The 15,488-nt window shown below is 34.3% G+C and overlaps 1 protein-coding gene across 1 annotated transcript; it reads right to left on the bottom strand.

Annotated features, from left to right (window-relative positions):
- Positions 1-203: 203 nt before the first annotated feature.
- Positions 204-13,500, bottom strand: LOC128986033 (endocuticle structural glycoprotein SgAbd-4-like). Its single transcript, XM_054406118.1, has 3 exons — positions 13,451-13,500; positions 4,146-4,270; positions 204-784 (listed from the first exon to the last, which is right to left on the bottom strand). Exons 1-3 carry the CDS (start codon positions 13,457-13,459, stop codon positions 478-480), a joined length of 441 nt encoding a protein of 146 aa, XP_054262093.1. The 5' UTR covers positions 13,460-13,500; the 3' UTR covers positions 204-477.
- Positions 13,501-15,488: the final 1,988 nt, after the last annotated feature.

Below are 15,488 nucleotides of genomic sequence, written 5' to 3'. Positions count from 1 at the left end.
ATCAGAGATTTTTAATATAAATTTTAAGGTCTCTTTACACAATTAATTTCCTTAATTACATGATCTCTAAAGCTTGATTTTAATTTATTATAGCCATATTTGCTCGTAACCAAATATCCCTACAGCATATCCAAAACATAGGTACACAACACAATATATGACACAAATAAGTACTCTCGAACTTGTAGGATAATATTAAACAATTGTATAGTGTTTTTAAACATTTATTTATAAAAAACCACGCAACACTAGACGTGTCAAGATACAAAAGGGGGACAGATATAATACAATGGAATCGATGAAATCGTGATTTAAATATTTTGATTTTCAAGTTACAGCTATGAAATCAAAATCACAATTCCAAAGCCGTAACTCAATGAGTAAATCGTTAGGACACAGGATCACTTCACTTTGGTCCGTTTGAACTCGTTCACTAATGAGCGATTCTCTCTGGAGAGTCGTTCACTGATCAGTTCTTCAGTAGGTAGGTCTCGCTACTGCGGGTTGAGGCGCTGAGCCGGCTCCCAGCTCGTTCTCCTCGGGATGAGCCTCGATGTAGGCCAGAGCCTTGAGGATGGCCTCTGGGATTGGAGGAGGAGTCGGGAGATGGTCTCCCACAGGAACGAATCCGTTCTCGTCAGCGACGTAGGTGACGGAGATCCTTGTTCCATCGGGAGCTGTGTAGCTGTAGGATCCCTCGGCCACTTGGGTCTCTTGTTCTGGGTTGCCTGCGTTCTTAACGTACCCCTTCTCCTCGGCAACGATCTCGTTGCCTGTCTCGTACCTGTGAAAAGAACGATTGAGTGAAAATGTGAAGCTCTTTTTAATACTATGTTCACTGAACTATAAGGTAGGCTCATGATCAAAGTAGAATCTTAGTCTAAGGACCTCGTTGTGTCGTAGGATTGACGAAAATACTGCCTAACGTGTCTATACGAAGTAGAATCCGCGACATTTATTGCCTAGCACTTGAAATGTCGGCCAGTTTTTTCAACGTCGTGGTCATCCCTAAACGACCAAGATTGGATTGTCTTTTTACTTTGAGTTATTTTACATTGACTTTGTGTATTTTTGCATCGCTTTTCACAGGTTCCTTCTAAATAAATATGCTAAACCGCTTTACGATGTATAAATATTCTGATTAAAAAATACTTATTTGATAACCCATTGAGAAACCATAACCAATTTTTTTGTTTGTTTTTTTTTTGTAAGGATCGAGCACTGAGTTACAAGTCTTAAGGTCACTAAGGTAGTTTAAGGTACACTGCGATGTGAAAGGTCATTTTGAGTAACCTCAACATAGTTCAACAAGGTTCAGGGCTAGAAGGTCAATGAAATAGGAAAGACCATGGTCCGTCATTTGACCTCGATAGTAAAATATCTAGATAAACGCTACGTATTTTAAATGTCAGATGTGGTTTCAGTGAGAATGTCTTTGCAAAAAAGACAGTGAAGTGCTATTAAAATGTTATGAATTCAACTACTTTTGGGGCCTTAATTTACATTTGCAAAAACTGTATATCATAATTTCGTTTTGTTTGGGAATAGCTTTATTGGTTAATTTTTATTAGAATATTTTTTTAGGAATTAGGTTTCTTTTGGGGCTTGACATATGTCAATTTAGTGGGGGCCCTATGTTCGGGGTTATTGGTCAGCCTTTAGGAACCAAAATATTCCAAGCTTCTCTCTTCCTCGGCAAAGGAGGAATTTCGCCACTGAAAGCCATGCTTAATCTATTATTTATTTTCAATTTGATTTCTATAAGAATTAAATGGAGAAACCTAAATGGTTACATGATCAAGTCCATGATTGGCCAATAGAAGTTTATCAATCGCCCAATCGCACAATGTTCACCCGAAATGCTACATTTCCTGGTTGCGATCTCTTGTGTAACTCAGTTCGAATCACCCAATGAGACAGTGATCTGGTGATGACTCGGCTCAAACTACTCAATGTGTCATTAGAGCAACAATCACTCCTCAGCGGCTATTGATGGTCTGCAGACACTTAGCGATGAAAAGCGTTTGGAAAGGCTTGAACTGATAATTGTTACGGTTGGATAACGGTGTGAGTTCAACTGGATCAATTGAAATGCTTGTAGGAGTTTGAATTGTAAGGTACCATAGTGTTAAATAGTTACATCGGTTGGATAACGGTTGTAGTCGTAAATGACATCATAGTGAGGAGGTACTGATTGATGTCCGGGGGATGTTTTACGAATGTTTCCTCTTCGAGCCCCCAGATGGACGAAATGACTGTTGAAGGTTATGACAGACAGAGAGATACAAAGTTTTATTTTAGGAGATCCATGTGATTATGTATAGTTTATATTCAAATATAATAGAAATGTGAGAATATTTATTTGTACTGTTTGGCCAATTTTTTATCATTCAGACTTGTTCTTAGTCATCAAAATATTGCATTATTGGTAAGTTAGTTTTATCTTTAAATATTAATGTTTCACCCCCTGGTAAAAGTCTCTTAGTTTGTAAACCCATTGAATACCAGAACGCTTACACAAAAGGGCATGAAAAGGTTAAAATTGTTAAATAGTCGTATGGATTTTGGTTGAAGCAAATTCTCCGATACAGAGACAAGTCGTTCTCAACAGATAAACATTTTTTGTAAATAAACGGGTTTGCAGCAAAAGGTGGGATCCAAATGACAGGATCTTGTCAGTGTCAGTTAATGCATCGATGGTAGTTGAAATTTGAAGCCGAATTGTCTAGAAAAAGACTTTTACTCAAACCACTACACAAACGGTTCATAATGTTTTTTAATATAGAAGTAATAAAACTGTTGTTCAAGATTTTTAAGCAAACATTACAAATAGATTTTGAGCTAAAATTATTTTCTATTTCGATCATTGATAGGACACACCAAATGAAAAAGTCTATAAAACACAATGTGCAATTCATATGGTGGCAAATTGACAAAGAAGACGATAAACGGAGGTAGCAGATGTTTCTCTTAGGCAACTCAAGATCCATTTATCAAACGCTAACCAAGGATGACACCTGGCTGTAGTTGCCGAGGGTCGGATTGGGCAACCTCCAAGGCGAAACACCACCTATGTACACGTGAAACAGGTTTAGGAGACTTATTGTAAGGCGCGGATACACGTTATTATAATGATACTGCATCGGATACAATGTCAAGATGCAGCTAACAAAGGAATCTGGGACCTCCCGCGGTTGTGGATGTTTACGGAACATAAGCGAACGTCCTCTGATGCTAATCTTGACTATCAATTGACAAAAATGTCTGGACATTAGCTCGCTCTCGGCATCCGGGATGTTTATTTAAATTAATAGAATGTTATGCTAAGTGGTATAGTTTACGGAGCGTCTTCAAGGTTAGACTTTACCGCCAAAGGAAAGGGACGCGACTTGTTAATGTAAGTGCTATGATTCTAGGATGTTAATGTAAGATACCATGGAGTGTTAAGAAGTAGTTACGTTCAATCCATGACTCAGACTTTGTTAGTGAGAATTGCCTTTTGTTGCGTGTAGAGAGGTGTTTATATGGTGTGTTCTCACCACACCATATACATGTGCTAAGAATTGCTGTGTTTGAGGATTGCTGGGTATCATTTGGCCGTTCCCTTTTTACGTACTAACTTACTAACCCTAGTGGTAAATTAGACACATTTCCTTTAAAATGCCTACATTGAATTCAAATACATTACGTCTTACTTAACCATATTAATGACTCGATAAGTCACTCATCTAAAACTGGATGTAATACTAGGAAGAAAATTTCCAAGGGTGACTTTTAAATACACTAAGTACTACTTAAAAGTATGTAGATTCCACCAAGTCATCAGGCTCAACAATTGATTGATGTTTCAAATGATAACATTTAGAAAATTATTTTACAAATGTCCATATTTTTCGCATTTAAAGTTCACTTTTTTGTAATTTATTGATTTTGAATTTCAAAATGAGCCACCAAATACCAAGAAGTGCAATTTTGACATTTTTAGAAGCCGAAGCCTTTGGAAGATCTACAATGATCTCATGCAATATTGTTGTTGAAAATTAAAATAAAGACTCTACCAAGTTTTATAGATATACCACTGATATTAAGTGTGATATTAAACTACCCGGGAACTACACTAATGACTGGACGACTATGCTACTTACGCCCATCTGTAAGAACCGTCTGGGTTGGGTCCCTCTTGCTCCGACTTGAGGATGGGGATGGGTGAGGTCTGAGGTTGCTGGGGTGCGGCAAAGCTCATCCCTAGGACGGCACAGAGAGCGACGATCTGCAACATAAAGTTACAAATAAAAACATCGGAAAACTTAATGCACTTTAAAAAATATGCATAAATAATTGACAATTTAAATGGCACAGAGTAAAACTATATTTAAAACTTCTTCATAATATCGGTGTAAGTGAAAAGTCAGGCAGAAATATGCAAATGATGACGTGGTTCATGACGAAAATCTTTATGGACGTTAGTGACGTCTTCCCAGAAAGCATCATAAGACACCAAGAGTTCAGTTTAAATTTTAATATTTCTAACTAAATTGGTTAAGTATTTACATTTTCTACGGTTGCAGAACTAAAATAAAATAAAACATTGCATGATTTGTTATCGTAACTCAATAATTTTTTAACACCACACTAAGTGCATGGATTTAAAAATAGCCACCGTCTGTGTCAGTCAGTTACTTCGTGTAGTTAATTTAGACGTGGAAATCCAACCACAACAGGTTTTTAAATAAATATTACAATCGACAACGAACTTTACACAAACTCTCGGATAATGACACACTTGCAAATGTCAATGTCTATTATGTCACTGGTGGCGCAACCTATGATGAGCCAAATAAGAAACATATTCTCCTTTTGACGCAACGCTGGAAAACATAAACTAATAATAGTTATTGCATAACCGTGTAGGCAGAAAGAATGTTAACTGCAAGGAGTTGTGGGATGGGTATTTTTGTAACGAAGGATAAACGTTTGACATTTGCATTTTGGAATTCCAAATATGCTCAGATGAAGAGGTAAGTTGGGATGTTTTATAATAATTGGCTTGCAGGTGATTGCTAGGATTGGGTATGATGGCATAATCGAAAATTGTGGAGTTTATTTATCGTAAAGTTTGTTAATGTTTGTGTCGAAACTTTACACATTCAGGAAACATTAATTTGAATTGAAAGTTATGCTATCCTGTAGTGAATTATATTTAAGTTATAAGAGATATAATATGTTTAATAGTTAAATATACTATTAAATTATATATACTATTAAATATAACTCTTAATATATTTAAGAGTTATATTTACTCAGGTATTTTGATCAATAGTTATACTTGTGAGGTAAAAAATACAAATGTTAGAAGTTACTTTTGGGTGAGTGTCGTCTTAAAATTAGGTGTCAGGGTGTCAAGTTTGATCTTTGATCACACCAATAACATTTCAGAGAGCCGGATTCTGAAAAATGTCAAGTTAACCTTTAGATAATGCTCTACGTGTCTATAAAATAAATTTGTATAATTGTAAAAATCATATATCAAAATACTATGTTTTAGCTTCTTCTGACATGCTTTTGTTTGGTTGTAGATCAATTGATCAAGAGTTTCAAGTACGTTGTTCCCATTTGATTGATTCATATCAACAACATGCTTAGCTTAATCTGTTTTTGTTTTTACGGTTTTGAACTATGCTGATCCACATAAGTATAAAGTTTTAATATGTTAGCTGTTATAAAACATAACACGTTAAGCACAAATTTAAAAATTCAATAATTTGAAATATTAGATAAATTCTGATACACTCATAATTCATCCCTACAATTGTAAACCCAACTTTCCTATGCCAAATGACAAACACTGTATAAGGAAACGTAAGGACTTGTATGTCCCTATAATCATGGAAAGGATATTTTCAATAAACGATGTCAGCTACGCAAAGTCAAGCTATATCTAGTAGCCATAGAAAGGCAAAGCGATAACTCCTGGATAACGAATCATTGTTTGATGTCTGTGTGTGCTACAAAGCTACATGTTGCGCAACTGATAGTCTCCATGTAGCCTTTAATGTATGGCGTAGAAAGTTTTTGGGTGGGTGGACGTGTAATGATGCTTATCTCAGCTGGTGAGTTCTGTGGTTAAGGTTTTAACATGTAAGCAAGTGTGTAGTTTAAACTTATTGAGTTTTCCACACAGATAAACGAAGGAAGACACAACACAATATATAGCTGTCGCTACACCACAATCGTCAATGTAAAAACAAAGAAAATTAATAATTCATCATGATAAACGGTAGAGGGAGAGGATAAACGTTAATTGACAGTGAAACATTATTGTTCAGGAATGCAACTTGTAGCCATAAAGTTATCCAGCTATTAACACTTAACTTAACTATTGTCTTGTCTTGTTATTATCCTTACTTAGAGAAATGTAAACTCCTTGCTTGTCTGTGTGTGCTTGTCTGCGTGTGCGTGAGTGCGTGTTTATTCCAATGCGTGCTTTCCCACAACCTTACCATTACAACCCTATTTCCCAAGTTCATGTTGAAAGCTTGAGGTTTGCGCAAACGTTAGTGTAATTATTTAATTATTCATTGTGTTGGCAGTATTGCCGTTGGGGTAGCTTGTTAGCACTATTGTTTATGGTGTTCTAGTTGCTGTGAGAAATATTTGGTACAATACGATTGAACTGGAGTCCCTGAATATCTAGAAACATTCAGTATGTCAAGGCAGGTCTTTGAAATCTAGTCACATTAGTAAAATACATTTGGAAAATAAGGATTGCTTGTTAAATTATTTAATTACGTTACAAATTATGCTGTTCCTAAACAAGTAAGCGTGATTTTAAGAGGAATTGAGGAACGTATGCAATAAAATGATTAGTCTTTTTTTATTCATAGAATTGCGTGGTCATAATAAAATATGTAAATCTGAAAGTTTAGTGATTAAATTATGTCTATTATTGCCACTATTTTGAAAAAATTGGAAAACATAAGGGTGTAGTTTAATTCAATCAATAGTAGAAATATAACGCTTTGTTAAAAGTGTGTCCAAAGAAGACACAAACAAGAACGTGTATTGCAGCTATTAAAATATAATAAGGTCATTCTATTACTCTAAACGATTAATGCGAAGTGATATGAAAATCAAATGACCCACTAATACAAACTGATCACGACACACATTCCAAACCTCGAATCAAATACTCTTATCGAACATGACAAACTGGTTGTGATGCATTTAATCATCTGCACGTCTGTCTGATTCGTTAATCCGTAACTCGGTGATCCGGTTTCTTGGCAAAGAAGGCAACCGGTTCGGCAATGAACTTGACTCGCAACCAGTTCGAACCATTTCACTTTCTCGAGGAATGCCGCTGTCGGTCTCGTGACGCAACCGGTTGACTGCCAAGTTCAATGATCCCACCGTCTTGTTTAGCGTTTCCATTTAAATTATAATGAGATATTTTTTTTATTACTCGAAGACACGCAACGGAAGATTTTGGAAGGTTTAAGAGTTGTAAATGATCTGGGACAGTTTTGGAATGCGATATTACAATAGATTTTGTTTTGTGTTTAAGTTTTGTAGCAAAATCATGTAATGTTTTGTTAACAAAAGTAATTTGTGAGCGAGCACAATGTGTTTTACTGAAAGTGGTTTGTAGTATTTTTCTTCGTGATATTCTACACACAGTGTATTTATTCCGAGAATTATTAATGCTGTTTAATGTAGTTAGACCATTATTGCTGAAAGATTGTAAGAAAAATAAATTTTTTTTTAGGAATGCATATTTGTTTTGAAGGGTTTATTGCTGGTGTATGTATAGGTTTGTGGGCGAAAAAGCTTAAATCCCTGAATACATTGTATGCTTTGTATTGACAAATAGTTTTTATTGAAATTACAGGTATTTCGTTCTTCAATTATTTTCATCCGCCTCTATTTTCTATTTCTTTTTACACCTTTTTCCCGTGATCAAAAGGCCACCAATTAACGAGATGATTGAGTGATAATTAAAGGTTTCCATTGTAATGTTTGAATTATCTATATGTAAGGTTTTGTTAAGGATTTATACCTTTACGATACGCTACTGTTTTAAGATCACAGTTACCCATCAAATAGTCAGTGGTGACGGATAGTTGTCGGTAAAAATACTAAGAAATACATTTTCTGATTGTGTTAGTGACTTATACACAAATACAGTGATTTCCCAAAAAGGTCACATCCTTATTTAAACACAGCTATCATTCGGGCACAAAGGTCAACCCCGGCTCTACCTACTAGATAACCCCGTGGACACTAAATTTCCCTCTGTTGCGCCGAAGAGGACTTGTGAAATACACTTGCCTCACCTTTTATCAACACCGAGATATCCGATTACACTATCGATATATCGATATGTGATAATCGATAATGAGCCACGTTGCAAATTGATTAGCATACGGTTAACATTTGCCGCACATCCCTGTGTTGTGTAACGGTGGGAACCGAACAGTTAATTGTACGGCGTGCATTGTGTGGCGGCCTTGCGGAGAAAGTGTTAAGAGGAGAGAAATGTTTTGGTTTATTGTGTCGTTGGACCTTCGGGCAACCTCGATTAGGTGTAAAGAAACAACGGGTGACGTCATACCCGTGAGTGTGAGTGGATATGAAGTGTTGACGTCAATGTGTTTTCTTTTAAGCGGTGCATCACAACCTGTAGTTTTGGATCAATTATTGTTGTGTGAACAATAGGTTACAAGAACGTGACATGCTTTGATTAAATATTTTCTGATAGGTTATAAAATATCCTAAAATATTTCTAAAATTAATTGCTGACTATCTTCAGCTTAGCAGAATGAACTATTTAAAGGACTAACTTGAACGAGAGGAATTGAAAGGGGTTTTTTTTGTAATACGCAATCGACTTGGACTCAGTATTTAAACTCATGTTGTAATTAAGTGTTGGTAACAAAAGAGTCATGAAAATTAAGCAACAATGTTTCTACTCTAAGTAGAGTATAAAATTGATCGGGAAATATTTTTTGTTTAACCATGTTCTTTTTTGTCTTATTTAGTTTTTACTTTGGTGGAGAATTTAATAATTCATTTATACAGTATAAATTGCAGGTGTACTTGAAAGCTTTTATATTAATAGTACTGCAGGAATGTTAAAAGAACATGGCACAATTATTTGAGGGTGAATTACTCACAAACAATTCTTTCAGAACGTTAAATCTACAAGGGTCCATGCACTTACATTTAATGAAATGAAAAAAGTGGATTTATTATAATTTTCAGTAAAAATGTATTTGTAAAAGAAAAAATTTTAAAAAAAATTGGGTCACAAAAACCCTTGATAAACAATAAACATACAAATTAATTCTTGTTGTTTGTCCCATAACGAATACGAGTATAACTAGTATATTTGTTATAAAAAATAAATTGTTAGGGATAAGAAACAAAATTAAATTTAAATTAAACAGAAAAAAACCTAAGAGTTTCCTCCCTAAAACACTAATATATTCTGTATGAACAAATTCCACGAATGTTCATCTCGAAAGATTTATCTAGAGAGCAATTTTTAATTTCACAGTAAAACACGTTAAAAAGTAAGTTACATTAAAGTATTCCATTACTGAATCTAAAATTAATATAATTTAAATTAACTTGAAAAGTACACAGAAGTTAAAATATGAACTACGTTTTATAAATCAACTAAATGGTCCTCCAAGCTATCTGTTAACCTGATTAAAACAGAAAAATCATGTCCCAAATTCAAAACCATTTAATACATCGATGACTACGAGTTACTAAAAATTTCATAACCCTTAAAGACTTGTATAGTACTCTCACTTAACCCAAGCCCAATTAAGGCAATGATGAAATGCAGCGCCGTTCCCCAAGAGCCGCTGAGGTTTTGAGACAGCTGGTTGAAGACTGTAATTAATTCAGGCGTCACTCAGAGTTAAAGTTATGTTTCCTCAAACCAGTTGTTAAATGCCTAATTTAGAAACAATTAGTGGTAGATGTGACACGCTAATTGTAGTCCATCCTTTAATGGTTGAATTACAGATCCGCTACTGTTTTCCTTAATAGATTACAGGTTTTGTATTTGTAATAGGCCTTGTAATGAGATTACGCTCATGTAAAAATAATAGAAGAGTACTCGTGAGAAATATTTTGAGGATGGCAAGAAACGTTAAGAATAATTCTTAATTTGCTTAAGTAGTTCCACATGGACAGGTTTTATTAACTGAATTTAGTACTATCGGGTATCACAGGCCATCAATACTGAATTTAGGCTTTATAATCGTAATGCAAATTGCATTTTAGTAAATGCTATCGATTGCCTTTCTTTAAAACAGCTTAAAAAATACAGAGTATAAGACAAACATGGCTAGTGCCTCGTAATATTTTTTGGATAACACGTGTCGCCTTGCTACTCGATTAAACGTTTGTGTTATATACAAAAGAATTGCTAATATTTTCCATCAGAAAAGTAGATTTACGGACTCTTCTTGTTGATGCTTATTTATGTATTCCAACTAAATAACGATATAATAGGGTTTACTTTTTTCCTGGTTACTTAAAGACTGTTTGTACAGATCCTTTGCAAATACAAAGGTAAAACTACCTGTCGTCGCCTTGTGGTCCAATTTTACTCATAGGTTCATTTAACAGGTAACAAGGCTACAAAAGGTAGTTTAACCTTTTTATTTGTCAAATGGTTGGTCTGGAAACACCACAACAACGATTGAGATCATTTGCGTTTAGCCACTGAAGACAAGATCCAAAGATGCCGTTAAGAACCTGATTTCTCTACTTATTTTATGGAAAATGTATGTAATATTTGGTTAAATAACATAATAAATCTTAAACTAGTTAAATAAGGATCTTAAATATCAAAGAACACAGTGTGTGTGGCGAGTCGTTGAACGCAAGTGTCTCCTCACATCCTTGAAGCATGTTTGAATCAAGGACGACCGAAGAAGCGTGCGAACTACGCATGCCTGCCCACGGCTACCTTGCTTATAATTATACTATATTATAACACGTTCATATGTAAATTCGGTTCCTGATATTGTTGCCCTTCCTAGTTCGATGGCTTATCTTTGATGACATTCGTGAAATATTACCGTCCTTGTAAGAAAACTTTTCACGAGAATGAGTAGTAGTAAACACATTTGGTTATTTAACGAGTTTTACTGTTGAAACGTTTTAATGTTAGGCAAAAACCAATCTGACGTATAGGAACAGTTTTATATAAATGTATGTGTTTTAATAATAACACCGTAATACCAAACCAAAGTTATACTTGTTCACACGAACATAACAAATCAACTCCGATTTTACTAAATTTAAGCAAAGCAGAAGAAGAATCCAATCTCATTTCACGTAAAGCTGTTTTTCCTGTCTTCTAGTAAAACAAAAACATAAAGTTAAGCTTAAAGCATTTGGCAAAGGGTTTTTAGCTTATCAATGAATACTATTAGGGATTCGCCAAACTAATAAGAAATCAGTACGATTTATAGAAGTAGTATTGTTTTTATCTCTGTATAAAGAAGCTAAGATTATATGTCTAAAATACCAAAGCAGTAATGTTTTCCCCGTTATCATCAATGTCTTGTACAAGTAAAACCCTAGTATCAAAGAAATATGACCCACTTCAAAGCACTGCGTAAACAATATCGTGCTAGTTTTATCGAAATGAGTCAAATGGTTCTTAAAACTCAATCGTTCTCCCTTTCTATCCAGTTCATAAAAAAATAGCAATTTATCCAAAATGTAAAATTTTGCCAGTGAATACTATGAATACTGCTACTTGATAGTATAATACATTTTTATCCAGTTTGGAACACCATTTCGTATAATATCAACTGTTGAAATTTGACTGTACATTGAAAAGTTATATCTATTGTAAGAACAACCTTACAAAGTTGGACTACACATGCAAACATCTATAGGTACTTTTCATTTTGTTTTACTAATAAAACATAGCCTACACATATTTTTGATGAAAAAGATAACAATCTGTATAGCCTATATAAAACCGAGATTTAGGGGTTTATAGCAACCCAAACAATAAACAATTTGAATAATTTTCGAGTATTATATCCACACACAAAATATCAACGCTTGAATATAGGGGAGGGGGTTCTAGGAAAGATTTTGCTTTGTTATTAAATACAATATTGTATTAAAATCCCCAAAAGTGTATCCTTACCATGCGTTTTGCTCATCTTAGATAATTGTGAACTGATAAAATAATGACTGAAATTTGGATGGTTATATTCAATAAGCTTTTGCTAGTTTTTTTTTTTTTTTTTTTTTTTTTTTTTGTAGACCCTACATTTACAAGCTGTGCTATTAAGAAATCATTTAATTAAAAATAACCCGACTAAGTTTAGCCTATTCTTTATATTAAAGCGCCACTGATATACTTATAAAATAAGCCCTGACTGCTCAAAAATAGTTCTAAGGATTTTTTTATTATTTTATTTCGCAATGACAGTCTGAAGCCTTGATCGCTTATGGTTTAACTTCTTAACATAGTAAAATTCAATTATTATATGGAAATTAAAACGTATTATTTTTTTTATAAGATAAATTGGGTTTGTCTAAAAATAATTATATAAAACAGTTTAATAAATCTTAAACATGAATGATAAATCATTTCTTCTTAACGGCATAAAAATAAAACCTGGTCAATATAACATCACTTCTAGTTCCCCCTGAAAACTAGAGCTATTACCGTGCCCTAGAACAAAAAACATATCAAGGCCATGAAACGGCACACACACAAACGGAAATAAATAGTTTAGCCTCAGTTTACACAATTGTGCCAAAAAGTGTTCAACAAGTCAATCAACGTATAATTGCACGTTAACATTAATCTGTTTCATATACTACTCGACGCAAATAGCAAAATGAAGGCGATTCCGTAAACACTATTGAAGCTAAGAAAAGGTTTTTCAAACCTCATTGTACATTTGATCCGTAATTTTACTCCCAGGTGTATTCAAAGAGTAGATTAAAATAACAACACGAGTATTGCATATTGAATTGCTTTAACTACTATAAACAAAGTTTAACCCTCAGAAAATCGCACGGGGGCCTTGGATAAATAGTCCTTAGCAATCTTACTGCTTTATACGTCTTCGTCGTGTAAAATATGAAAGCAAAACTGTATCATGTTTAGTGATACGTAGTAAACTACTTCGAATGCATCCCGAAAACACTGTAAACATCAGAAAGCTGCACGATGTAAAGTAAAACATTTTACTCCCTAACACGTGATCGACGAGCAAATATATAAAGTATTGAATCGCGTTAAGTTTTTTTCCCAAACGCGATACGACGTAAACCACTTCGAATCAATCCCGAAAACACTGTGAACCGCGTAAACCGCAGCCTCGGGGTTCTTGAGTCCTCTGGGTCAACGGTCACCACACACACTACACTCCTCCACACCTCCACTGGCACGTACCGTGTACATGATGATGGTAGGTCCTAGATGGAAGTCACTGACTGTGCCGGTCCATGGGTCGTCCACCATTTATACCCTTAGATACGACGAGTGGCGCTCCCCCTACCAGGTACTCCCACCACCACGATGCCACCGCGGCGCGTCTTACCACGCGGGAGGAAATCATCCGGATAAAGTTTTATTTCATTATTTACTGGATGGTTGCGTAGGCGTAGGTGTAAGTGATGTCATTTAGCTTGGATGAAATTAAAGGTATGGTTAATTTTATGCTGTTAGTTGGAGAACGGTGACTTTTGGTGTTAGAAGAAACTACAAAATAATACCCTAGGCCTGAACAAACGTAGAATTTGGAGTATTTTATAGTAAACTATTTCTTTCAATGTATCACTATTTAGGTTTTAGGTTCATTTGGCCATAACGAACGTAAATTTCTTTGCAATTAAAGAATAACTTATCCCAGGAGATTATTAGTGGATGTACAGATCTTTTTCGTAAAGCTTATATGTTAACTCACCAACACAATTCTTTATTATTATTTATCATCATTTATATTTCAATCTTTTAATTAGTAACCTCATCGGTACATAGTTCACAAATTTCCACTGCATATTTACAGCTTCAGCAGGAATCGTTATTTAAAAGCTCAAAGGTCCAAGAACATATTTCACGATAAACATCTATTTTTCTCTCGTGTCAACCACTTCCTGAATAATGAATTTAAAAAGTAGTGTATGTTACCAACTAAATAAGGAAGAAAACAAAATTATAACATTAAAAATCAAATGTCATACTTTGAAATTTTATGATATCTTAAACCTATGAAATTCGTCGGTATTTATGAGTATTTTAAACATACACACTGCATTAGCCATAAGAGAAGTGCTTTGTATTAACACTGTTCGATTAAAATAACATTTAAATTATTGGTTTTAGTTTAAGACTAACTTTCTCAAGGTGTGACAGTTGGAATTTTTGTAACCTTTTTCTGGAAATGACCTATATTGTCGGTTTGGTTTGTTTTTATTTTTTTTGAATACTGTATCATACAAGACTATATTCCCCGAATCAGATGAACAAACAAAGCTGGGGTTCAGTAACCAAAACCTTCTAGGGTATTGATCTCTTTGGTATGGTAACCAAGGATTATGCCAAACGCGCAACAGTGCAGTTTTGTTCATACAGAAAAACTGTTACTTCTGTTTTATGTAATGATGCAAAAAGTGTCAAAAAGGCAAATCGTTTTTTTTTTATACTGAACATATGTTGTATTGTATTTTACACCTTATCTACCAAAATTATGCTATTTAAAGCACTTTTTCCTCTGACACGTTTGGGTGAAACGCCTGTTTTACCACGAAAATCGAGTTTGAAAATCACGAAAAACAGTATAAAGCGGCAATTTTTGGCACTTGAAAAATATTTTTTGGACTTTTTATTTTAATGTATTTGTCTTATTGTTTTTGTGTCATTAACTTAATACTAACCTAACCTAACCTTACCTAACTTAACCTATCCTAACCTTGGTTTACACAAAAGTCTGTCATTGTTTGCGTTTTGCTAACCTAAGCATGTCCTAACCTAACCTAAGCATGTTACGTCGGGTTAGGTTGGGTTAGATTGAGTTAGGTTGGACCTATTTAATTTGGTTTATCCAAAACCTGCCATTTTTGGCACTTTGCTATTTTTTTACGGCGTTTCAAACCTGGTTTTCTGGGTAAATACGGCATTAGCCGAAAAAAATAAGTAATACCGTTTTTTTGTTGTTATGATTTGCGATTTCACATTTTTCACCTTTTTTTAAAATTTCAATGATAAATGAAAAAAAAATTGGAATATACAAATAGCTAACTACAGAATACATAATTGCTATTTTTTTTTTTTTTCAATGAAAAGAATAAAGAATTCCTACATAAAGAATCTCTCTCAACTTCTAATGCTAAAAATGTAAGGATAACTGGGATTTTTCATTATAAGCTAATTTACATTTTAGGGCAAAAACTAATACAAGAGATATTTAATTCAACATAAAGCCAATGGA

Source organism: Macrosteles quadrilineatus, unplaced genomic scaffold (assembly GCF_028750875.1).
Source record: "Macrosteles quadrilineatus isolate MER2022 unplaced genomic scaffold, UCM_ALF_1.0 Scaffold_2__2_contigs__length_208266976, whole genome shotgun sequence".
Classification (NCBI taxonomy): Eukaryota; Metazoa; Arthropoda; class Insecta; order Hemiptera; family Cicadellidae; genus Macrosteles; species Macrosteles quadrilineatus.
The sequence above is the reverse complement of the archived record's forward strand: the minus strand, read 5'-3'. Positions and strand labels throughout refer to the sequence as shown.